At 39.9% G+C, this 25,974-nt stretch overlaps 2 protein-coding genes and 1 pseudogene across 3 annotated transcripts; 2 read left to right on the top strand and 1 right to left on the bottom strand.

Annotated features, from left to right (window-relative positions):
• The first annotated feature begins 592 nt into the window (after positions 1 to 592).
• trappc1 (trafficking protein particle complex subunit 1) lies at positions 593 to 6,637 on the top strand. The gene is made up of 6 exons (XM_088346721.1): positions 593 to 750; positions 872 to 924; positions 2,641 to 2,739; positions 4,611 to 4,681; positions 6,224 to 6,362; positions 6,436 to 6,637. Exons 3-6 carry the CDS (start codon positions 2,641 to 2,643, stop codon positions 6,562 to 6,564), a joined length of 438 nt encoding a protein of 145 aa, XP_088202847.1. The 5' UTR covers positions 593 to 750; positions 872 to 924; the 3' UTR covers positions 6,565 to 6,637.
• Positions 6,638 to 10,276: 3,639 nt separating this feature from the next.
• Positions 10,277 to 10,428, bottom strand: LOC148356677 (U2 spliceosomal RNA; annotated as a pseudogene).
• Positions 10,429 to 10,782: 354 nt separating this feature from the next.
• LOC148356676 (7SK snRNA methylphosphate capping enzyme-like) lies at positions 10,783 to 24,910 on the top strand. 2 transcript variants are annotated; one of them, XM_088347937.1, is made up of 8 exons: positions 10,783 to 10,946; positions 13,431 to 13,699; positions 13,994 to 14,238; positions 15,965 to 16,235; positions 18,725 to 19,247; positions 20,750 to 20,962; positions 23,211 to 23,319; positions 24,495 to 24,910. In XM_088347937.1, exons 2-8 carry the CDS (start codon positions 13,434 to 13,436, stop codon positions 24,530 to 24,532), a joined length of 1,665 nt encoding a protein of 554 aa, XP_088204063.1. In that variant the 5' UTR covers positions 10,783 to 10,946; positions 13,431 to 13,433; the 3' UTR covers positions 24,533 to 24,910. The 2 variants fall into 2 exon arrangements, with proteins under 2 accessions (XP_088204063.1, XP_088204062.1); XM_088347936.1 differs by having other exon boundaries at positions 10,798 to 11,208.
• The last annotated feature ends 1,064 nt before the right edge of the window (positions 24,911 to 25,974 follow it).

The following is a 25,974-nucleotide window of genomic DNA, read 5'->3' as shown; positions in this document are numbered from 1 at the left end:
GGTGAAAAAAGAAGAGTAGTGCATACAACTATTGCATTTAATAAAGAAATAATAGAAAAATATGAAGAAGATGTGTGAGTTTCCCTTCTTTTGAGGGAATAGAGCATGGCTCCTGCAGACCACCACAAAGGTAATAAATCCTATTCATAAATCTTTTCTTTATCCTTTTATCGCTCACCACTTGTTAAATGACGTGGAAACGACCTGATTTTTTTATTTTTACACGTTCATGTTAGAGTAATCTTTCGTACGGAAGATTACGCTAACGCGAACGTACGATTAGCCTGGGTTAGCTTCATGTTTACGTTCGTGGTAAACATTGAGGGTGTTGGAACGGATTAAAACGATTTTACATTACTTTTAATGGGAAAAAACGATTTCGGTGATTGAACAAATCGGTTTTCGAACAGGGTTCCGGAACGGATTATGGTCGAGAACCGAGGTTCCACTGTATTTGGGGATGTTGTTTATTTTCTATTTTGTTGTAAAACAAAATTATACAAAAAATACACACTCGCATTGCGCCCTCTGCTGGATAGTAGTAATGCATGCAACTGTTTGTTGACGTCTTCCAACACATTTTTGGAGTTAGTAATTCCGCATTGATGGCCACAACTCTGTTCGATGATTGAATCATACTCGTTTGTTATTTAGAATTTTTACTTTGTTGCAAAATCCTCCCGACAGTCGGAAGAACCTGAAACAGCTGCCCATGTCTGCCCAAGACGTCAACTCTCTTTTCCTGTCGAGGTTTTACAAATACACACATTAATATAATTTAATATAGGAATCAAAACGCTTTTTGTGCTTGTTCTTTGATTTATTTTTCTTTAATACACAATAACAAATTTAATTTCCTTTTTGTAATCAGGCATAGTCTCGGCGTTCTCTGCGTTGGGGGCCTACTAAAAATGGGATATCGAGGTAAATACTAGTTTCATTTCACTAACGTTTTCTAGTATTCCGTTTTCTTTCGATGACTTTGTTTTTTCTTCTTTTGTATTATGCCGTTGTGTTTTCACAATCATTCCACGCTTTGTGTGTTTTTGGTCGTTTGAATCTCCAGAATTTGAATGTTTGTTGTGCTGGTTTTTCGAATCGTGTTTTCATGTTAGTCCTGCGCTTCCGTGGGGTTTCTCTTAACACACGTCGACAGAATTTCATCTACAATGTTACCAAAAAGGAAGGGGACCATCGGAATAAGATATTAAATGCATACATGCCAACGTTTTGACATAAAAAGCAGAGATTATAGAGGTTATTTGCTTGCAAGGACGCAAATACCTAAACACTACCTAACTGTAACAAAAAGTCACAATAAATACAAGTCGCTAGTCATTCATTTGGTGTCCAGCTACATCGCTCTTTTTCTAAGAAGGTGTTAATTTTTGATGCCAGAATTCCACACAGTGTATTCCTTGTGTCATGCACATATTCATATAAACATTTATTTGCATGTCTTTCTTTTGATTTCCCCAGCAGACTGCTTTGCTGAGTGGTATTTTTTTACCATGCTAAATAGTCTCTCATATTTTGTATTGCGTTTACCATGCTAAATAGTCTCTCACATTTTGTATTGCGGTGAGGTATGATTAAGATCAATGACCACTGAAGGTAATACATCATACAATCACTTCTTGTGTGATAGTGTCGATGTTGCACCATCCATCCATTATCTGCACCGCTTATCCTCAATAGGGTCGCGGGGGTGTTGGAGCCCATCCCAGCTGTCTTCGGGCAGTGGGCAGGGGACACCCTGAACTGGTTGCCAGCCAATCGCAGGGCACACAGGGACAGACAATTCCCTCGCTCATTCACACCTAGGGACAATTTGGACCGGCCAATTAACCTGACATGCATGTTTTTGGAATGTAAGAGGAAACCTGAGTGCCCAGAGGAAACCCACGTAAGCATGGGGAGAACATGCAAATTCCACACAGGAAGGTGCAATCTCATGACCTGAGAACTGCCGCTCACGCGCTAACCACTGCGCCGCCGTGCAGCTACGTTACAGCATATGCTTGTTTAAAACCTGACGCAAACTTTACCAAAATGGAAAACGAATGGGGGCGGCTCGGTAGATGAGTGGTTAGCGCTTCCGCGGCACAGCTTTGAGGTCTTGGGTTTAAATCCAGCTACCGGCCTTCCTGTGTAGAGATTGCATGTTCTCCCTGTGCTCGCACAGGTTTTCTCCAAGCACTACGGTTTCCTCTCACATGTCAGGTTAATTGACTGGTCCAAATTGTCCTTAGGTGTGAAGGAGTAAGTGAGTTGTCTGTCTCTGTGTGCTCTTCTGGCAACCAGTTCAGGGTGTCCTGAAGATAGCTGGGATGGGCTCCAACCCCCCGCGACCCTACTGAGGATAAGCGGTGCAGATGATGGATGGAAAACTAATGGGATGTTTGGAGCGGTTTATTCACTGACACAAGACTTAAGTCTCGCTTCAAAAGAAAGCAACCGTTGACTAAAACGTTAATTTTGACTTGAGTCAATTGTTTTTGTTGTTGTTATAATGTATTTTTTAATTTTATTTTAAAAAATGTTTTTTAAAGGTAGTTCATGCATAGAACGGTTGTGTTGGTGAGTATGACCATGTCTATATTGAGTTATGGTTGCTGATAACTTTCCGTGTGTTTTTAGATGACTGTTCATAACTTGTACATATTTGACCGAAATGGGAAGTGCCTGTACTACAATGAGTGGAACCGAAAGCAGCAAGCTGGCATCTCAAAGGATGAGGTACTTAAGACATTTGGACAGCCTTTGCCAGCCAGAGGCACGCAGATCTATACTTCGGACAGTTTATAAGACTAATTCGAGGGGGTGAAAATGAAAGAAGTATAGAAATACCGGTAAATGTAAACTGTCAAGCAACTGACTCAAACAGTGTATAAATACACATTGCGTACATACAAATCACAGGTATAAATTTAGTATTTTATCCTAGTTTAGTGTGTGCAACTAACAATGGCGTTATGTGAAAGGTCGACGATGGTGAGGCAAAGCATTTCCCCAAATGGTTGAAGCCTGCTTCCGAAATGGCTGTCTACATACTGCTTCAGACTAAGAGTTTAGCTTATAAAGGGACATAATGTAATATATGATGACTAGATATTGCTGTCTTGTGTAAAGCAGGGGTTGGGAACCTATGGCTCTCAAGCTTTATAGCTCTTTTCATGAGTACGTAAGGCCAGAAGATAAAATAGGAGTAGTGTTATTTTTCTTTTAGTGCTTCATGCTGAGCTGAATGTCCTACATGCAACTACAAAACATTAATGATAACCAAGGAGTTTGGTCTAGTATACATAGGACACAATTTTAACTACAGTTTACAGTCAGGGTGTCACACCAGCAGACCCATTTTGGCTATAAATCAATAAATAATCCTTTATATAGAAGCTCATAAAACAATTTATTTTCACTGTTGAGACACTTTATGATGAGAACTCACTGAACAAACTAACCCAAAACAAATGTTTTACCCAGAAGCTCTGGCAAAGCACCTAGACAATTTGATCGGATGATCGGTAGGAATGGGCGGAGCAATACACAGAACGGGACGCGCGCACTCTTTCTTCTTTGCCCAGCGCCGTCTGCGCTAAAGGGCATCGTAAAGAAGCGTTATTACTTTGGTATCATCGTTTGTAGTATTTTGTGACATTTTTACTTAAGAACTTTGCCCGCACCTTGTTTTGAAATCATTATGTAAGACAAAAATAACAGACAAAATGAGCTTCAACACTCTTAAGTAACTGTGGGAGGGAGTTGAATTTGGAGTGCTATATTTATATTGATATGGGACACAGACTCTGGCATTATTATTATTTCATAGATTTTATTAATCCTTTAAACGTCACAGTGAAATACAATGTGCTGAAGAATTAGATTTTGTCCGGAGAGCGGGTTTGGCGGTTTTGTTGAATTATGTCTTCAAATATATGGCGTCTCTCTCTCTCAAAATAAATAATCTAAATATTTTTGCTTTAATGGCTCTTTGGGTGAAAAAGGTTCTCCGACCCCTGGTGTAGAGGAACTGAAAACGTGTGCCACAAAGCAAAAAAATAGAATACAAACTATAGAGGCCCACAGTGATCGAACTACCCCATGTACTTTTCTTTTTTTTTTTTTTTTGTCCAACCCTTAACATGTTTTTGTTTTTTGAGGATACCCTTAGCAGCAATCATGTCAGCTCCCTCTAGGTGAGCCTCTTGTTATGGTAGACAAATCTAAATATCTGTATTTAAAAATGCAAGTTTATATGAAATGCATTAAATCAAATACATTACAAATTGAAGCAGCTGTAAAATAAGAGTTATGGAAGCTTGATATGATTTTCGAATTGAATATGAGATTTTTTTTTAAAATAACAATTAGTACAGAAACCAAGTATAAATTAAAATTTTAGCATGGAACAGTACGTACATGCCACCTGTTTGTCATTTTAACCCGATGCATTTTAAAAATAAAGCCTATTTATACATTATGCCTGTTGGAGCTGTGAAATTACATTATAATTAATGGGCAAAGATAATTGGATACAAGCAATTAAAGTTTGCTCAAACAAATGTTGTATTTTAGGGGGCTATTAAAATCAACTATTTTCATTTTAGGAGTACAAGCTGATGTATGGCATGCTGTTCTCCATACGCTCCTTCGTCAGTAAAATGTCTCCTTTGGACTTGTATCCTTCAGCAATGTGATGTGTTTTTTTCTCCGTTGGTCAACTTGTTTTTTCTCCAATCCTTTCCCCACAAAATGTTGTTCTCAAAATATGAACATCCTGGATATTGTGCCTTGAATAAGTGATGGCCACCCAAGAATCTTTTGACATTTTGCCATGTTTCAGGCTTCAAACTTATTAGAAAAATCAAAGTATTTCCTAAGAATCAACTTGTGAGACACAATCATGAAAAGAAAACAAATGTATATAACGTTTTGTTAATTGCGGACAAAAAAATATAAAAATGTAGGTCCCTTTTGCTGTGATCACAGTCACAAATCTTTTTGGGTATATCTATGTTTTGCACATCTTGAAACAGAAGTATCTGTCAATTCTTCCTTTCAAAAATGCTAAGCTTAAAACACACTTCTACTCTATAGCATATGAATAACCTATACTTTTCTTGGACAATATCTCTGTATTATTTGTGATTGCAACATCCTTTGCTGTCTGGTGATCCTGAAAGGGGGATGCCACATGTGCAGTCCCTTCTCAAGGTTTCTTCATTTTCCTCATGTTGAGGTTTTTGAGTTTTTCCTTGCCCTCATGTTGGTTCCAGACCAGGGAATGGTGTAATAATAGTCTGAAAAATTAGTCTGTGTAATAACCCGTGAAGCCCTTTGAGACTCTTTGTGATTAAGGGCTGTACAAATAAAAATGACTTGACTTGACTTGTTTCTTGAGGTTTGATGGTTTGTGCACACCATTTTTTACTTTTCACAGAAGCTCTATAGGATTGAGGTCTGGACTTTGGCCAGGCCATTCTGACAACATCATATTCTTAGTTCTAAATTATTCCATTGTAGATTTTGCTTTATGTTTATGGTCTGTGTACTGTTGGAATGTAACCTGCACCCCATTCTCAGGTCTCTTGCAGATTCCAACAGATTTTGAGTCAAAAACGCCCTGTATTTGGCTCCATCCATCTTCCCATCAACTTAATGAACTAATTGAATTACAATTTTAGTCCCATATGACCAGAGCACCTGGTTCATCATGTTATTTTCTTGCAAACGCCAAACGGGCCTTCTTATGGTATTCTTTCAGAAAGGGCTTTCTTTTCCACTCTTCCATAAAGGGCAGATTTATGCAGAGTACGTCTAATAGTTGTCTTATGCACAGATTGTCCCACCTCTGGAGTCAATGCTTGCAGGTCATCCAATGTGATCATGCTTTTTGGCTGCTTCTCTGATTAGCTTTCTCCTTGTTTTAGCCAAAGGTTTAGAGAGACATACAGCTCTTGGTAGGTTTACAATGGTTTTATGCCCTCTCATACAGCTATTTTTCAATTTTTTATAGTAAATACTACATAGAATTTTGAAATACTTTGGTTCTATTTCACGATAGATTCTTTGAAAATACTTCCAGTTTTTTAGCTTAAAGTTGGAAGTCTGAAATGTGGCAAAATTTCTTAGGATGGCAAAAATGTCTCTAGGCGCCAATACCTTTGTTAGACACTGTATGTGTGTCCATATCATGCCTATGTTCCTTAGCCAGATTCAGAAAGGAGGGTTTTCAGTCTTTTCAGACTAGCCGCTATCGCCTCCACTACTACGAGACGCCCAGTGGACTAAAGTTTGTCATGAACACTGATTTGTCCGTGAGCAATGCCCGGGACGCGCTGCAACAGATCTACAGCAATGTGAGACATTTCGAAAATCTAACACTATCAAACCAATGTAACTGACATCTGCGCGCACACTATTGTGTTTTAGTTCTATGTGGAGAACATCGTCAAGAACCCGACGTGCGTGTTGGACAACCCATTGGAAAGCGACCTCTTCAGCACACGATTGGACGCTTTTGTTAGAGCGCTTCCATATTACAGCCCACGCACAAACTGATTAGTTTCTTTTTTTTTTGTCCTGATACAAGTGGCTACATGTCTGATTCAAACAATAAAGTGGCTTGACAGTACATGATTTGTATTTCAAATTGTAAAATGACAGAAGAAGCAGGGTTCGTAACGTGTCCATGAAATCCTTGAAAATGCTTTAACTTTGATGTTGTGTTTTCAAGGATGAAAAAGTGCTTGAATTTTGGTTGACATGTTTGTAAATGTAAATGCTTGGAATTGTTGCCACAGGTCACATCAAGTTGCTTAAAATTGAGTCCAACTCTGCTCTGGTGGATTCGCTTTGCCATGGCGTTTCTTGCCTCGTGATTAACAGCAACTGACAGTAGTTTGTATGGCATTGTCCTATAAGCGTCATCATCCCTTACGGGTTGCGCCCCGCTAGACGGGTGCATGCAATACATCAACAGGGCAGTGAGAAATGAGTAATAGTGCAAGGATTACGTATCAATTGTAATGGGAGTTACTTCCTGCAACTGAAAATTTAAGCTACATATTCCATCATATTTGTCATTTTTACCCAACATCTATAAGGTAAGAGATTTGTCTCAAAAACAAATAAATTTGCCATTTACTCAAGTTCTAAAATTCATGTCTTGATAAATAACCGCACAAGATTAAAAATTGCATACGTAAACCACAGATATATTTGTGACTAAACAAAATACATGATCTCTCCTTTTAAGGGTTACTGGAGGAATTGCAAAATTCGCGTTGAAACTCCTTAAAAAGTGCTTGAATTTGGCCAATGAAAAAAGGGTACAAACTTTGTCTATTTTGCTTCCCAACAAATTCACTCCCAATCTCTCTTTTACTTATGTACAACTCACATTTTCACCTCAACTTTATTTGGATGAGTGCTTGTTTCTGTTCCGCTTGTTGGAATTTATTGGTTTGAATTGCCAAATGCGTTTTCCTTAATTGTATACATTTTCTAGATCGTTTTAATTAGGTGTGCGGTATAACAATTTTTGTGCCTGTATTTTTTTTAACCTGTCTTGCCCATTTTAGCTTTAAGAGCGTCTCGGTAACTGGTAGCTAATTTCCAATATTGTCACACGTCTCACAAAATGTAATTATCTTGGACCTGTGATAGTGCAGCACGGCGGGGCAGGGGTTAGCGCGTGTGCGGCACAGTTCTGAGGTCATGAGATCGCACCTTCCTGTGTGGGGTTTGCATGTTCTCCTCGTTCTTGCGTGGGTTTCCGGCATTCCGGTTTCCTCCCAAATTCCAAAAACATGCATGTCTAGTTAATTGGCCAGTCCAAATTGTCTAGGTGTGAATGAGCGAGAGTTGTCCGTCTCTGTGTGCCCTGCGACTGGCTGGCAACATGTTCAGGGTGTCCCCTGCCCACTGCCCGAAGATAGCTGGGATGGGCTCCAGTGCCCCCGCGACCCTACTTAGGATAAGCGGTGCAGATAATGGATGGATGGATGGACCTGTCATATCAGAAGAGGGGTCAGAACCAGAAATCATGGCCAGGATAGCTCAAACCACAGCTGCACTTACTAGACCTAAAACCAGCTGGAGGGACAAGAGCATAGCAGTTAAACCAAAGATCAGACTCGTGCAAGCGCTGGTTACTTCCATCTTCCTCTACGCTTGCAAGACATGGACTCTCACAGCAAAGCTAGAAAGGAAAATCCAGGCTTTGGAAAATAAACTTCTAGGCATCAGCTACTTAGCCCATGTGACAAACGTAATGGTGCACAACACCATCAGAGGGAACGTTGGACCACACGAAGGACTGCTGTCAACTGTGCACAGACTGAAACTTCAGTGGAACGGTCACTTCTCAAGATCATCAGGACCGGCCAAGAGGATTTTCCAGGGCACAGTCCAAGGAGGCAGGAGGAGAGGAAGACCCAAAAATACTGGGCCGACAACATTAAGTAATGGACTGGTGACCCCAAAACAGGCCAAGAACCGTCAACAGTAGAGAAAGCTGTCCAGAGTTGCATCCTCATTGGTGTACCAACAAACGGGGGGTTAAGGAATCCGTGAACCATGATTCTACATAGATGGGTCACCATTCCTTTTGAAGATGAGAGCTCCTTTTTCATACATGCCAACCTTTTAACACTAAAGGTGGGGTTTGGCGTTTGAGGTTGTCCTTAAAAAGTTAAATAGTTTCTATATTCAGTATGTGTTAACAAAGCCTAACCAGTTAAAAGAGCACATATGCTTTATTTTCTGTTGTGTCTATATGCTTTCATCTTACTTTATCAGAACTGTTTGAGGCAGATGTTTATCTAGTCTCCGATGTTTTTATTTTTCATGTCAGTGGAGCATAAAAATTGTGAAAATAAGAAAATGCCTGTTTATAGTAAAGTCCAACGCAAAGAGAGATGAAAAAAAGAATGTGAGGCCGTAAAAGAAATGCGTGCACTTGTACGTGCATCAAGCTGCAATCATGTATTTAAGCCAGGAGATGGCAGCAGTGTAACAAATTTTCAAATCGCGCACACCCACCTTTAAAAGTAGAATATTTTATCGCGCACAATATTTTCACGCGCAAAACACAATCCATCCCCGGAATATTCAAAACACAACCACGTGCTTGTGAAAACTAAGTGGAAAGGTTCTACAAAAATGGAAATGTAATGCGATCATTGGAGCAGTATATTCATGGACAAAGACTTTAATGTCTTGCTTCAAAATAAAGCAGCCATGGACTTCAATACAGTATTAATATCGAGTCAAGATTTTTTTTTTTTTAATTTGAAAAAGTGGTAGATTTAAAAGAAAAAAAAACAGTAAACGTTTTCAAGGGAAGAGAGCAATGGTCCAACTATTTAAATTTGTAAGTTTTTTGTTACCTACTGTTCGGCACGAAGGGCTATCAGTTTGATATGCATTTCCAAAATGTCAATTTATAGTGTGATGATTATGTTTATACCAGGTTGTAATCTTTCAGGGTTTGTACAGATGCTTGAAATCCTTGAAATACGCTTTGATCTTAATGATGTGTTTTCAAAGACTGACAAGTGCTTGAATTTTGGGTGAAGTGCTTCTAAATGCTTGAAATTGTTGCCATGTTTCTCAGCAAGTCTGCTTAAAAAAGGGGTTGACACTGCTCCCTGGTAGCTTCACTTTGCCATTGCATTTCTTCCCTCGTGATTAACCGCAGCTGGCATTAGTTTGTACGACATTGTCATATGAAGCATCATCGCCGCCTATGGGTCACGCCCAAAAATCACCAGTGCATGCTACTCCTAAACGGGGCACCATTTGTATTTGTGCAAGGATTATGAATCAATTATGGACATTTATTATAGGACAAGCAGAAAAATTAAGGTAGAGTTTCTCAGTGGTAAACTGTGTTGGAAATAACTCCCTGCGACTGAAAATGTGAGATATATATTACTGTCATTTGTGGAGAGATTTGGGCATGAAAAAGATGTTCGAACCCATTTTCAGTAAATCAAAATAGGCTCACTCCACCATTAGAGAATCATGTCAGTCAGAAATTACCAAGATCAAAGACTGGTTAGCTATTTTCATAACCTGTCTGTGGGCAACTCAAGTGTTCTTAGGGGGGGGGGATTCTTTAAGGGTTATTGTTCTGTCTTCTTTATTCATTATCCATTATCCGTTATCGGTCAGTTCGTAATACGCTGCAAAGCCTAGGAGCCGGGACACTTACTCTCAGCCAAAAGGCCAAGCTAAGGTCCTAGCCTTAAAGCCTGGCTGCGATCCTTGCGAATGCACCGTTTCCGGAGGTACTGCAATACCAGGACGATGCGTGGAGTGGACAGAGCAAGCTCTTATTCCACCTCCGGATTGCAAAAATCAATAATGATCATGGTATCTCCTCACCTTCATAATCATGGTTATTCGAAATGAAGAGAAACAAGAGTTGCTTCATGATCATGGTATCTCCCCTGCCAGGTAAGTGTTCTTAGGGGGCTACCTTGAGCCCGCGGGCACCACTTTGGACACCACTGCTACACAGTCTGTCTTGCTGTGTATACATAGGTGCTGTAATGTGTGATTATGTTTATCAACGCTTAATAAGGGGAACTGCTATCATTAATAAGGAGAGCAATTGGCTAAGGATATGGATTACAAACTGCGCATCTTCTTGCTTGTATGTCAAACTGTAGCTAGTTTTAAGTCAGGCGGCGCTAAGGACGCCCTCAAGTCTCTGATTGGTGCTTTCGTGGAGGCAAACAGTCAGCTTGTTTTGTGATTGGTCGTGCCTTTGATCAATCACCCGGAATGGCGTGTCCGCCTGCTTTTAACTGTTATACTTTGAGAGGGCAGGCCAGTTCGCCACGGCGATAGACAAGACAACGCTCGCGGGGGAAAATGCTAACTATGTCGTCTTGTCGAGGAGCATTGACACGAACGTACACTTTAAACGTTTGGTATGCAATATTTACATTCGATTGGCTTTACAGAAAAGCCGAATTAGCACTGTGCTAGCTACTTCCTTTAAACTGCTAAGTAGAAGCTAACTGTCTACGGGGCTTGGTCTGCCATTGGCGCATTGTCTTCGGGTGGGCGGGACTTCAAAAGGCTCTACATTACATTACTGTATTTGTATTCTATTTCTGCTGTCACTCTTGAGTTGACGCAAAAGGGTTGTTTTTGAAATCAACAAGCTCAAGAAGACGATTCCTGGACTAAGTAAGTCTTTCAAACTTCACTAAAAGATGAAACATGTTCTCGTGTATGGTCGTATTTTAAAGCACCTGTGTCAAAATAATGGCCCGCGGGCCAAATGTGACCCGTCACATCATTTTATGTGGCCAGCGAGAGCTTAAAATGTCTTAGTTTCTTAAACAAGTCAAAAAAGGGCTTCGACCAAAAACTATACTTTTCTTTGTGCCTGTTGTTCCGATGTATTAAAAGTGACACCTCAGTGTCACTATACCATCAAATGTCTAACTTATGGCCCATGGGCCATATCCGGCCCATTGGATGATTTGATCTGACCCTCCAAAAATTTCCGAGTTCTGAAGCAAGTCCCGAGCTCATTTCTATCAAAAGGTATCATCCGTGATTATGATTTCTACGGTAGGCTTCAATTTTAGGCGGAATGATAAAGCACAGTACTAAAAATCAAAGATAAATATTTGGCGTCATTTTTTTTTCCTGATCCAGCCCCCCTGAGAACATCAAGTCTGGATCCAGCCCCAGAGCCAAACTGAGTTTAACATCCCTCCACTAGACGCTAGTTAGTATTTTACATCAAGGCCAGTTAGTGCAATTGAGAAACAAACGACTCTTTAAATGTCCAAAATATTTTTTCTATTCTATTGTACAATAATACCTCTACATAAAAGATTAAGTGGTTCCTGGATTGTGCTCATATTTAGACTTGCACATATCTCGAGCAAATTTTCCAGATACGAAATGACTGGAAACCAATTAAATCGTTCTCAGCCTCTCAAAAACATCCCGGTTCAACCTAAATGGCTATAAAACACATCTTCCTGATCACTAAAAACACTTTCAAATAAAAATTGATTATTCCATTACAATAATAAGATAAATAAGATGACAATTAAAGGACTTTTAAGCCCCAGCCTAGAAATTTTAGTAATTTAGATTTCCTCTTGAATGTTGGACAATATCTTGGCTTGCAATTTACAATTTCTCAGAGCTATAGTAGCTTGTATGTAGAGGTATCCCTGTATTTAATTAATAAGATTATATATGTGTAGTGATATTTTTTTCAACGCAACTTTAACGTTTGTGACATCCATTATCAATTAATTGACATCTATTTTACATGCCAATTGCATTTGGTCTTATTTGTGAGTTAAGTCAGGCCTTTTGAGGACAGCCATTACGCTGATGTGGCCCTCGGTGAAAATGAGTTTCACAACCCTTTTCTAAAGGATACAAAAAGCGAAGGTGTAAACCGGTTGTTGGAGGAATGTATCGTATTCACAGAGCTTAAATTTTTAAACTAGTTTTCTTGTATCAGTTTTCTCACTTTTATCATATCTGGAATTTGTATTTATCCTACTTTTACTAAAGCCAAAATTCAACAAAGTACGTTATTTTGTTTTTCAAAAGATAATTTTGCGAAGAATAAGCGTTTTTTTTAATCAAAACTGCTGATAATTGAAATTACATCTGAACCTTCAGAATACAGTGGAACCTCGGTTCTCGACCATAATCCGTTCCAGAACCCTGTTCGTAAACCGATTTTGTTCGATCACCAAAATAATTTTTCCCATTAAAAATAATGTAAATCGTTTTAATCCGTTCCAACACCCTGAATGTTTAACGTAAACATAAAGCTAACCCAGGCTAATCGTACTTTCGCGTTATCGTAATCTTCCGTACTAAAGATTACGCTAACATGAACGTATTAAAAAAAAAACGATAAAGAAAAGAATTATGAATAGGATTTCTTGCCTTTGTGGTGGTCAGCAGAAGGCGCAGGCAAGATCCGACACTCGCACACCGCCTTCATATTTTGCTATTATTTCTTTCTTAAATGCAATAGTTGTACGCACTACTTTTCTTTTTTCACATGTAGCAACTTTGCTGCTTGCACTGACTTTCTTCGGAGGCATAATTAGGTGCTAAAACACGTACACGATATTAAAAGCAAAACGAAGCACGTACGCACGCGATAACAGTTGTTCACGAAAAGAGCGATCTACACCGGTATGCCGCTCATCATCGCACCCTAGTGTACGCACTCACGCATTACAGGCGTTCGAACTCCGATTTTTTGACCAAACAGCGAAGCAAAAATTTCTCGAAATTTTCGGTCGGACTCCGATTTGTTCGAACTGAGAGGCGTTCGAAAACCGCGGTTCCACTGTACATCTATAACGCACTTATATCGTCAATATGACCATTTTTTTATCATGCTACTTTTCCAAAAGGTGATGTCACTGGACAAGTCAGAAAAGATCTCAATCAGCCGTCAAAGACCGTCAAATAACAGCGGTCCGAACACGCTAGCAGCGCCAGCTAACCGCATCCCCAGGAAGCGCTACTCTATCGGTGTTGCTTTCAAAGGGCCGGCCAAGCGTCGGCGTCGTGTTCGCAGTGAGAGCCATGTGGAGTCTCTACTGCCCACTCACTTCTTGTTGGGGGGAAACATCTTCGACCCACTCAATCTCAACTCTTTGTTGGATGAAGATGTCAACAGGTGAGAAAAATAGCAAAAGCTGCTGCATCTGTAATCATGACTATAAGCCAGAAGATGGAGTACCAAAGTTTTCCAATCCCACACCCCACCTTTAAAGTTAACTTTAATATGTTTCTTCACATACATTTGCTTGTGTCTAAACTAGCTAGCTAGCTAACTAACTTCATCGGTTCTGAAGAAACTGGAGAATTAGCTTTGAAAGTCCTTACAAATTGCTTGAATTTGGCCGTAAAAGGGGGACAAAACCTGTTCTTTGTTTACTTGAGCTGCCAACTTTTCTTCATCTTTTGCCAGGGCGACTAATCAGACGACTCCAAAGTCTTCACCTCTGCCTTCACGCAGCAGAGAACCCGTAGATATACTGGTTCCCCGAGACATCACTGACCCGTTGAACTTAAAAGGTGAGGGAAGACGAGCTAACGGGGCAGAAGGTGTCCTGCTGTCCTCTCTCAAGGCCAGGAGAAGACACAGGAACCATCATGGCAACGAAAAAGAAGATGTCACGCGTTCTATCTTTTCTTCCGCGGATGGACTGACAGGTTAGAAGCCTGCTAGCTCACAAACAACTTCTCTGTATCTTTAGGCTATTACCGTTATTACGTTTAAGTTTAGATATAGGGTGTTTCCAACAAATTGATATCCTTGAATATTAATAAGAGGCATAATGGCCCTGCGTTGCCAAGCTTGGGAAGCAGATCTTTATTGATTGTTTTGCTATTTATTGCATTGACTCAAAACCGAGCTAAAAACACACCCAGAAACTAGAAGTACAACTTTGTAAATTTTCACGAAAATCAGTTGAGCAGTTTCAAAACTTATACGCCACATACACGCATGCAAATCGGGATTTATACATAAATTTAGATCAGATTGATTATTGTAATACAAATAGGTATTTTCCTGTAATAACTCACAAGCAGAACATTTGTATATGAAAAGAAAACGATCGTTATCTGCTGGAGACTTACCCAAGATATTCTTGAGCATGTTTGGCAGGAGCTGGATTGCCGACTTGTCTCAGGCAATGCGCACATTGAACAATTGTGAAACCGTTCACATAATCCACATGCTTTACAATTTTTCCTTTAGATTTGGAAGAATCAATTTTATGATCTTTATTATACATACTGTAGTTTTTAATTTAATTTACCTTAATCATGAACTTTCCGTGATATTTATATCTCAAAGGATATCAACGTATTTGAAACACTACGTACTTCGGGGGAAGGTTTAAAACTAGAAAATGATTTTATGGTCTATTTTTCCTAATTCCTTAAAAATTAACTGTTTTAAGCCTGAAAAATCACTGCATACCACATAAGGGTTAAACAATTTTAAGACTGGTGTGTCAAAATTATTTTAGTTCGGGAGCTACTGGGTAAAAAACATTCCCACAGGGGCCAGACTGCTAAATTAATGGCATAAAAAGTGTGCATTAGCTGAGGGTCATTTTGGAGGCTTAGTATTCGATTATGATTAAAGGGGTGTAAAATTGGATTATAAAACGATTATCGAGGGTTTTCTTTCTTATTTTTTTCCTTTACAGAGTGTTAATTCTTATTAGTATCTATCGACTGTTGGTTGGTTGGATCCCTTACCCACTTGAGTTGTAGGGGCGCCATTTCCTGTGGTGTGTCTTTTGCAAGTAAAGCCTGGTGTCACACACCCCTCTCTACGCCAACATATGTGTATTTGTAAGAAAAGAAAAAAAGAGATGAACAACAATTTAATTTCCACATCAGTTTATGTAATTCAGGAAAACTCTTGCAACCAGGAACGTGACAAAAATAATACATTAACTAACATTAATTTAAACGATTGATTTAATGATTTCCAAATTTTTCTACTTTTTTTATTTGTAGTTTACCTCAATATGTGAATTTTGCTGTTAGATTTCATATCTATTTTAGAAAGTAGATAAAACTTCTTTAAACATCTGCAAAGACAGAGTGCTCTTTTTTTTTTTTTAACTTTTTGTATTTTTGTTATGCCTTAAACGACACTTGCCTGACTTTTATCAACTTAAAATAACATTGGGATGGGTATCCTCAGTGTTTTCTGGTTGATAAATGGCAGTCAATTAATATAGCTACAGTGTGTGCTTTGCATGTGGCACCTGGTTTTGGTGATATCCAGTGGACATATTTAACACTGCAAGTCATTTTTGGACAGAATGACGCTCATTTTTCTTGTGTTTCTCTCAGCATTGTTTTCTGGGCCAAACAAAATGATGCGTATGTTTTAAGATATATTTTTGTGTGATAGTTCCAGTATTGTCCAGAGAGGGCAGTGCCGCAGTTTCGCCTCTTCCATGTGAACTTAACACGGCTATCACCTGTCGAGAGGACATCGCCCCGCCCCCGACCCTTCCCAGAAGACATTCGCATCCTCCTGCGAACTCCGGGCACAAATCCTGTGACAGGCGCCAGAGAGGTCGGCGGCGCACCGCTTCAGTGAGGTTGACGCGTGAAACAGTCCACCCGGCAGAGGGAACCCTCTTCCACACACCTGTGACAAAGGGGCTGGAGCCTGTAAGGTGAGCGCTCCAGCTAGCTTAAAGATTTGATAAATTTTATGAAATAATAAAGCCACAGCCTATCAACAAATATACCACTTTAAACTTGTCTCCCTCCCGCTGTTACTCAAGAATGTTGAGGCTCATTTTAACCGTCATTTTTTTAGGTTAATAACGGTTTCAAAACAAGGTGCAAGCAGAGTTCTTTAGTGACAATGTATTGATATGAAATGTGAAATGATGTATTTTTCTTCAGCGCAGTGGGCTCTTGCGAAAAAGAGCGGAGCGTGCTGTGTGTGCAAAGATCCTCCCACCCTTACCCCTCACCCAATCAAATTGCTTTGGGTGCTTGGCTGGCATTTTCAGGTGTTTACAGTTTGTTTTGAGGGAGTTTATCATAGAGTGTCTCAACAGTGAACATAAATTGTTTAATAAGGTTCCATATAAAGGATTCCTTAGTAACAGCAAAAAGCAGGTATGTTAGTGTAACACCGTGACTCTTAACTGTAGTTGAGACTGGTTCATATATATTTGACGGTCATCTAGTTTTGGTTTGGCTTCATAAATGCCAAAATTGGAACATCACAGTGAGCATTGAATTGGGCTATATTTGATCTCCGAGTGACATGTACTCATAAAAACAGCCATTTTTTTTGATGGCATGCCCTAGGTTACCAACCCCTGAGCTATAGTTTTCACGTGACCTCCTGTGCATCCCTGAATGCAAATAGTCAGCCCAATTTGATGGGTCCACCAAAAGCGGTCTACACTAATGTTGTTGGATGATCAAGTAAAAGAGGAGTGTGTAAGGCATTGCTTTTTGTTACATTGCCGTTTATCTCCCAGTACAGTGGTTCTTCCTTTATACAATTATCTATACACTGAAGAATTTTGATACACAAGTTTTTTTTTAACTAAAATCCATCTTGCTTCGGGAAATAAAATCCAGTTCACAAGTATTCCCTGAGCCTACCACTAGAGACTGCTCAACGCTCATGACAGTTGCCCGCCCCTGGTCATACCTGTGGAGTACCTGTATTCTGCATCTTATGGTCGTATTTCTTTATTCTTGAAATTAGTCATTAGATGGAAAGAGACAGAGTAAGTTGTCTGGAAAAAAAACCGAGAAGGATGAGAATTGAAACAAAGCAAGAAATAATAGAAAACCATAAGCATGGTGTTCTTCTGCCGTTGGAAGGGTTCAATCCCCAACCCGAGTCCAACGTGTTGTTGGACAAAATAGTTTCCATCAGAACACTTATTGGTTTGGAGTTAGATTGGGGGCGGGGGGGTCGGTTCAACAAACTTGTGCAGGAGCACATAGAGGAACTGACCACAGACAAATTAAAAAGGACTACAGTTGATGCAACCCACGGAGCTGCTTGAAAACTCCGCTAAGAGGAGGAGGAACAAGAGAAGCTGATTAGAGCGGTGCTGACTAAGTGGGAAGAAGTTGTCGCTTTCGTTGAAAAAAACTTCCAGAAAAATTAGCAATTGATTGGGTGACAGCCCATTTTAATGATGCTTGCTTTACACATTTCCATAACATGGTAATGTGTACCAGAATGATTGTTTTATTTGTTTCAATTGTGCATGCTTTTGTGGACTTGGTCTTCAAAAGGCATTAAAAAGTCTTGATTTCGACTTGCCTTAGGGTGTAGGAACCCTGATAAACCTTAGGCAAAAATATGCGCCATTTCCGATCAAAACAAGTGCCAAAGAAAGCCCCAAGTGTCCCTGAAAGAATTGCTGAAAAGAGTGCACCCTTATCCGGTGAGTGTAGGACAGAGATATGCTCCAAATTAATGCAACGGAACCCACGGGATTTGCCCCGGCATGCTAAAAAGCCTTCTGAATTATTGTGTGCTGTTGGCTGGCTGAAACGGCTCGCCTTATTTGAACCCAAGCCCTCCACCACATGCTTTTCTCTTCCGCGTATGGGTCTTCTACATCAATAAACATTTGTTGTCGTAACTTAGCCTGGAACGACAGCCAAACCTAGAGCTTTGATCGGTATATTTTGAATGTCAATCACAATATTTAGGTAAACTAACACCCATCCAACACGGCCCCCTTACACGGGTTGCACGGATGTAGATGTGTGATAGGAACTATCAATTGCAATTAACAGGCTAGAACAGGGGTTTCACTTGATTTACCTGGGGGCTAACAGAAAAAAAGCATGGGTGAGGCTGGGCTGCATCATTCACAATAAAAGCTCTAATAAAAGTATTCCAATGTTCTCAAATATTTTTATTTGTAACACAATTTATGAAATAAAATCTGCCATTTTGTTTATAGCTCGTTCATGGTGTGTGAGCAAGAATGCATGTCTTAGACACGCTCAATTGAACTCTTCCTTTTTCATCTTTTTGGGGGTCTAAGTTGTTGTTTGGACTCGACTTGAAGCAGGCCTTTCTTTCGCTATTTTCATGGTACACTAATGACAATAAACAAAAAAACGTTCGGGAACAAGCATGATGATTTTTTTTCATTGGTCCCTCCTGCAGGTGCATACGTAATCCTCCAGAAAAGAAAGACAAACACCGCTACCAGTATGGTAACTGTTGCCGCTTCTATGGTTACCACGGTTTCTACGGAAATGGCTGGGAGGGACGCATAGGGCCAGCTGAAGACGCCCGTTTCCGCTTGCTGCAAGCTGATTGGTTCCGAGACAAAACTGTGCTGGACATTGGCTGCGGCGCTGGTCACCTGACGCTCGCCGTGGCACGTACCTTCAACCCAGCGCACATCCTGGGCTTGGATCTGGACGAGAAACTGGTGCGTGCTGCCAAACAAAACATCAGGCACTTCCTGTCACATGACCTAGTACAGGAGGAGAGAAAGAATAGGTGCTCATCCCCAAGTTTTGAGAGGAATAAAAAGGAAGGGTTAGAGGAGGATGAAGCTGTGCGTCGCATGGCGTTCCCGCTGTCCCTCAGGGTCAGTCGTGGTCCCTTGGCCGCGCCGTCTCTCCTTCTTGTCCCTACTGCGCCCTCACGCAGGTTTCCCAACAATGTCTCCTTCATCCAGGTGAGTGTCAAGTTCCACTTCTTGTTTGCTGTGTTCGCACAGGTGCTTGAAATTCTAGGTTTTAAGGTTTTGTTTTCAAGGATTGAAAAGTGCTTGAATTTTCGGTGGATTGCTTGTTAATGCTTGAAATCATTGCCATGTTTCTCAACAAGTCTACGTAAAAATGACGCTGACACTGCAATGAGGTGGATTTTCTCTGCCATTTCATTTCTTCTTCCGTTGTGATCGACAGCAGCAGGATTTTGTCTGGTATTGTCCTATTAAGTGCCATCACCCTCTACAGTACAGGTGCATGCTGCACCTAAATGAGGTACTATGAAATGTGTACTAGTACAAGGATTACTTATCAATTATAGACGTTTACAATGGGACATGCAAAAAAAAAAGAAGATAGTGTTATCCTGTGGTAAATTGTATCTTGGAGAACCTAAGCTATATACTACCACTTACCCAACACCTACATAGGTAGAGATTAGTCTAAAAAATTAAAATAACATAAATGTTGAAATAAATATTTACATACATATTGTTCAAATCTACAATTATTTAAAAATTATATGTCTTGTAAAATACACATGCAAGATTAATAATTGCATATATAAATCGCAGATTTATTTTTGGAACTACAAAATACATGATTGACACCAGATAGATGTACTTATAAATGGTACAGGAGAAATGTGAAAAATTGGCTTTGAAATTCCTTAACAAGTGGTTGAATCTGGCCATGAAAAATGTAAGCAATCCCTGTTTAATTCATTTTCTTTTTGTCCTTGTATTGCATTTTCTCTCCTATCTTTGACAAGTTCCTTCCCTCACTTGCGCTGCTGACGCCCCCCGCATATTACCCAGTCAACCAATTAATCAAAGCGAGGATGAGCAAGTGAGCACATCATGGTGTTAGTGATCTTTCGTGAAATCTCTTAGTTATTTTGAATACTTCAAATTATATACATTCATTCATTATCTGCACCGCTTATCCTCAGTAGGGTGCTGGAGCCCATCCCAGCTGTGTTCGGGCAGTGGGCAGGGGACACCCTAAACTGTTTGCCAGCCAGTCGCAGGGGACACCGTGAACTGGTTGCCAGCCAGTCACGGGGCACATAGAGACAGACGACTCACTCGCCCATTCACACTTAGGGACAATTTGGACCAGCCAATTAACATGACATGCAGGCTTTTGGAATGTGGGAGGAAACCGGAGTGCCCGGAGGAAACCCACGCAAGCACGGGGAGAACATGCAAATTCCACACAGGAAGGTTTGACCTCATGACCTCGGAACTCTGCCGCACACGTGCTAAACACTGCGCCGCCGTGCTGCCATATATATATATATATATATATATATATATATATTCAAAAAATGTATTTTTGTTATTTTTTTAATAATACAAGTTTTATGAGACCCTGGCGGGTCAATTTAAGACTGGAAGCCCGCCAGATATTTTCAGTGGTATGGAAAGTGTTTGCCCGCAGTGAGAATGCTTTTGTTCCTCTCCAGGGGGACTTCGTTTCAGGACAAGATACGTGGCCCGGGAAGGGTCAGTATGACGTCATCATGTGTTTGTGCGTGACAAAGTGGGTGCAGCTGCAAGCTGGTGATGAAGGCGTCGTCCGACTCTTCCGACGAGCCTATCAAAGCCTGGCGCCCGGCGGATTGTTCATCCTGGAGTTACATCCGTGGCGACGCTACAGCCACAGCAAAAGATCCTCGGTAGTACCCATACACATTAATTCAGGTTCACTGTAAGGTAGGCAATACAGCCTCCAAAATATTTTTTGTAAGAGTTACTCTACACACAAGAATTCCCGTACACAAGTTTGTCTTTGACAAAAATCTACTTTATGAAGGAAAATCCAGTTTTCGAGCATTGTCGCTCAAGTGGGAATATGCGCCTCCCGCCATAAGGCACCTGATTTGCGCCCTTGGTTATACATGTAGAGTACCTGTATTCTGAAGCAAGTTTGTTTTAATTGTATATGTTTAATCACATTTTATAGTCAAGTCACATTAATTTGTGTAACCTTTATTCACAAGATGTCTCAAAGGACTGCACAGAATTACTAGTACACCATCACCTGATCTTAAACCAACATGCAGGCGAGGAAAAACTCAAAACATAAGCACAAGGAAAATAAGAAACCTTGAGAAAGGGCCTCATAAGTGGTAATTGCCCTTCCAGGATGACCAGGGTGCAATAAATTAAGCATTGGGTAACGGTACACAAAACATAGTCAACATCAATAAAAGAAAACACTAGGTAATATGTAGAAATTTGTCCAGAAAATGTATGACAGCAACGAACCCACGAGTTTGTAAAATAGTCCAAAAAGTCCATAACAGCAACGACGCAGCTTCTCATCTCTGCCGGCTGGTCGATGCAGGCATTGACATGCTTCAGGTCCAGACACTGGTCCGCTGACTCATCTGAAATCGTCCTTCTCCCTTGTATCACCACCAGCTAGGGAGTCGGAAAAAGACGGGAAAAGAAAAGTATGCGGTGGGCATCAATCATAAGATTTTGAATAGAAGTGGGTCTTAAGTCTACATTTAAAAACTTCCACTGAGGTGCAGATATTATCTCTGGAGGCATTCCATAGCACCGGGGCCCGGATGGAAAACACTCTCGCGCCTGCAGACTTCTTCTTGGTTCTCGGAGTCACAAGGAGACCAGCATTTTCCGAGCGGAGGCTCTGTGCAGGAACATAGGGGGCAAATTACAGAGATAAAAGGGGGCAAGTCCATACAAAAATGTGTATGTTCGTAAGAGAACCTCAAAGTCACATCTTAAGCAGACTGCGAGCCAGTGCAAGTTAGCTTATATAGTGATAGTAAATAGTGATATGGTCAAACTTTCCTGTCTTAGTCAAAGGTCTCGGTGCCACATTTTGGACCAGCTGCAAACTTTTGATGCCAGACATCGGGAGACTAGAAAGCAATATATTACAGTAATCAAGCCGAGAATTAAAAGCAATGAATTCTAACCTCTCCATCTGATTGAGACAGCATTGGATAGATAGATAGATAGATAGATACTTTATTCATCCCCGCAGGGAAATTCACAATCTTTGGGGGAATCTTTGCATTATTACGGAGGTGGAAGAATGCTATTCTAGTAATATTTTTCACATGTACTTGAAAAGACTGATTAGGATCAAATATAACACCTAGATTTTTGACCGAGTCCCCAAGGGTGATATTATAGTATATAGTGTGTCTTTTTAATCACTTTTTGTATAAAAGGGTGTATAAAAAAAGGAATGAGGACAATTGATACTTGAGAAAAGGGGTTACTGGTCGTCTGACAGCACTCTTTTAATGACAATTGCCTTACCCATCTCCGTAACATTTTGAAGTAGAGGCAGAGAAAAATCTCCTTTGATAACTTTTTAATTTTTTTTAAAATCTTGAAAGTGATAGGTTGCGAGTCTAAAAATTGAAACAGTCAAAAAACAAAAACATTGTACTAGAAGAAATGTTGTGTGTTCACCTTTATTTAAAGTTCCAGTTACTTCAGTTATAATAGCAAATTAGTTCTTACATATCATCCAAAGTCATTTTTCCTGCACCTCTGCAGCATGACTCCTAATTAACTTGTTTATGAAGGTGTACGAACCCTGCTAATAATTTTTTTCACATCTTCATGCTGAAGAATTGTGTTTCATCATAGAATAACAGTAAAGTGATTTTTTTTCTAGCGTCCTTTTTATCCGTTTAATACAAATCAAGCTCAGTCATGTGTTGATCTTTGTCGTCATTGGTGCTTTTGACTCGCAAGAAACACACTGAAACTGTGAACTTCAGAATAAAATATTGGGTATGGGTATGTATTGTTTTGGGATTTAAATTTTGTGTGCATCCTGAATATAATTATCTTTAAAGAATCACATGGCTTGTTTGCCCATGTATGATATGTAACACCTTGAGTTCATTGACAGGACGTACTGGTGTTTTCTTCTAGGCAACCACATACCATCACTACAAGAGTTTACAAATGAAACCAGAGCACTTCACTTCCTACTTGATGGAAAGTATTGGCTTCAACTCCTACAGACTCCTCACGCACACTGGTATGAAGAAACAGATATACAGTGCCTTGCAAAAGTATTGCACCCCTCTCCCCCCTAAGAAGTATTTTCGTAACTTAGGCTTCAAACATATAGGTAGAATTTTTTTTAATATATTCTAAAAATCAACAACATGCGAGACTCAATCCTGCAAAAATACCAAATGTATGCAACATTTTATATTGTGTTAAAAAACATTAGAAAGGAAAAATTGGAGTTGCAAAAATATTTCCCCCCTTTAAGTTAATACTTTGTGCAACCTCCTTATGCTGGGATCACAGCCACAAGTCTTTTTGGGTATGTATTGGTAGGTTTTGCACATTTTTAAACAAATATTTCCCTCACAAAACAACTCAAGTTCCTCAAGGTTTGAGGGTGAATTTTTATGCTCTATAGCAGGGAACAGGAAAAGGTCATTCTTTAGCACATTTTATTTCAATGTGTGACATTAGATGAGATGATAAAATCTATGAAATATAATTATGCCAGAGCCTGTGTCCCATATCAATAGAAATATTCCCCCTTAAAATTGGTCTACCTCCTGCAGTTACTTAAGAGTGTTGAGGCTCCTTTTTGTCCTATAAAATGATTTCAAAATAAGGTGCAAGCAAAGTTCTTATGTAGGCTGTCACAAAATACGGCAATTGAGGATGCCAATGTATTTACCTTAATTGCAGACGGCGCAGGGCAAAGGAGAAAGAATGTGCGCGCTCTGTGTATAGCTCTGCTCACCCAATCAAATTGCTCTGGGTGCTTTTCTAGAGTTTTTGGGTAAAAGTTTGTATATAAAATTCTATGTTATTATATTAGACCGAACTTTTAGACCATCAGTATTGTGACAAAGGGCTCCGTGTGAATTAACATATTTATAGTTTTATCATATGGCTCGCGGGCCTCAGGTTCCCGACCCCTCCTCTATAGGGTTGAGGTCTGGACTTTGGCCTGGCCATACTAACACCTTTATATTGTTATTCCTAAACCATTCCATCATTGATTTTGATTTATGTTTAGCGTATTTGTCTTGTTGGACAGTGTACCTGCACCCTATTCTCAGGTCTTTTGCAGACTCCAACCGGTGTTCTGCCAGAACTGCCTTGTTTCTGCAATACTTTTTTCTAGGCACTCTAGATACTTACACTCTTGCACACACTCTCATAATGGCCTGACATTTTTTCCAGGTGAGAAACATCCCATCTACCTGTTCCGCAAGAAGTGAACCCTCGTTGTGACACAAGTTTTGGATTTGTTAACACACCTCAGACAGAAAATAGATGAGTTTCCATTACCCTCAGTTTTGCGCAAAAGCAAACTGGTAATGAAAACACAGCATTTTAGAATATCTATTGAAATATTTTCATGCCCTCAAGAGGTGGTCTTTGAGTTGTTTCGAAAAAGAACCTTTTCTCAAAAGTGTATTGGAAACACCTTTTTTTTTTAATAAATTCAAGCCATCAAACGACCCAGTCCAAGTACTGTGGTTCTTTAGAAGTCTTGAGAAGCTGTCATATCTGATACTTTATTGAACATCGGTCAGATAATGACAACTCAAATGTGGCATTATGTAAGTTAAAATAAATAAATACAATTAAACCAACAGTCCTCTTTTTGTCTCTCAAACTATGGTAACTGCTGCGATGGCTTGACTTACTGCTTGTTTATAATTTCATCCAGTGTTGGAGCTAACGCGTTACAAAGGAAAGCGTTCTTGGAATGGAATTACTTTTCTCTGTAACAAGTATTGTCATGTGTTTTTAATAAACCTTTGTAACTCTGCTGTGGTCACGACATGGTACATATTAACTCATTCAATGCCATAAAGTATAAATACGTTTGCAAAAGGATTGTCCCTAGCGGCCAAAACGTAAATATACATTTTTAATGTTTTGTTTTTAAAAACTATTTTAATGGGTCTGGCGCTGGTCTTCAGTAAGTATCATGCCTGAATGGTTTCAGTATGATAAATCACTATTAGATGGCAGGAGTGGTTTGTATCATATCTTTGTATAGACTTTGAGGAAGATACCTGGCCCACTTCCTATATCCAGTGAATGAGTGTGTGCAGCCCCACATAGTGAGTAGGTGTAGTGAAGAATTGTGTTGGGAGTCGCGAGACGTGAACATATACTGTCAGTTAACTCTTTAACACAGCTTTTTCCTTCTGAAAAGGGGTGAGGAAATCTCATTGTCTGGTCAGAACATGATGACATTTCAGGAACACAGTCGCCTGATAAACGTGATTGCAATGCTGAATGAAATAACTGTAAAATATTGCCAGGAAGCATCTGGCTGAGAAAACTTCTTACAAACAAAAAAAAGCATCCTTCATGTGTAGTTAGTTAGCTATAGAATTAAGTCTTTTCAAAAAATAGTAAAATGGCAACGTTTGGCTGGCACCAGCTCTTCCAATTTGAATAAAACATCTGGTATTGAATGAGTTAAATGCAGATCATTAATTACATTGTCCTTTGATTGCGGAACACTCATCTCAACGGTTCAGGCTGGTGATGGTGGTGGTTCAATGTGTGGGGAATATTTTCATGGCACTTTTTTACCAATTGAGCATCGTTGCAATGCCACAGCCTACCTGAGTATCGTTCCTGACCATGTCCATCCCTTTATGACCCCAATGTGGCCAACCTCTGATGGTTACTTTCAGCA

The sequence above is a fragment of the Urocampus carinirostris genome, chromosome 11 (genome assembly GCF_059441175.1).
Source record: "Urocampus carinirostris isolate Australia breed hairy pipefish chromosome 11, RoL_Ucar_1.0, whole genome shotgun sequence".
NCBI lineage: Eukaryota > Metazoa > Chordata > Actinopteri > Syngnathiformes > Syngnathidae > Urocampus > Urocampus carinirostris.
The sequence above is the reverse complement of the archived record's forward strand: the minus strand, read 5'-3'. Positions and strand labels throughout refer to the sequence as shown.

Coding starts and splice junctions, on each gene's coding strand:
- trappc1 (XM_088346721.1), top strand. CDS start 2,641: ATGACTGTTCATAACTTGTACATATTTGACCGAAATGGGAAGTGCCTG. Junction 2,740..4,610: donor CTGGCATCTCAAAGGATGAG/GTACTTAAGACA, acceptor TTTTCATTTTAG/GAGTACAAGCTGATGTATGG. Junction 4,682..6,223: donor AAAATGTCTCCTTTGGACTT/GTATCCTTCAGC, acceptor AGCCAGATTCAG/AAAGGAGGGTTTTCAGTCTT.
- LOC148356676 (XM_088347937.1), top strand. CDS start 13,434: ATGTCACTGGACAAGTCAGAAAAGATCTCAATCAGCCGTCAAAGACCG. Junction 16,236..18,724: donor AAGGGGCTGGAGCCTGTAAG/GTGAGCGCTCCA, acceptor TCCCTCCTGCAG/GTGCATACGTAATCCTCCAG. Junction 23,320..24,494: donor CAGACTCCTCACGCACACTG/GTATGAAGAAAC, acceptor CATTTTTTCCAG/GTGAGAAACATCCCATCTAC.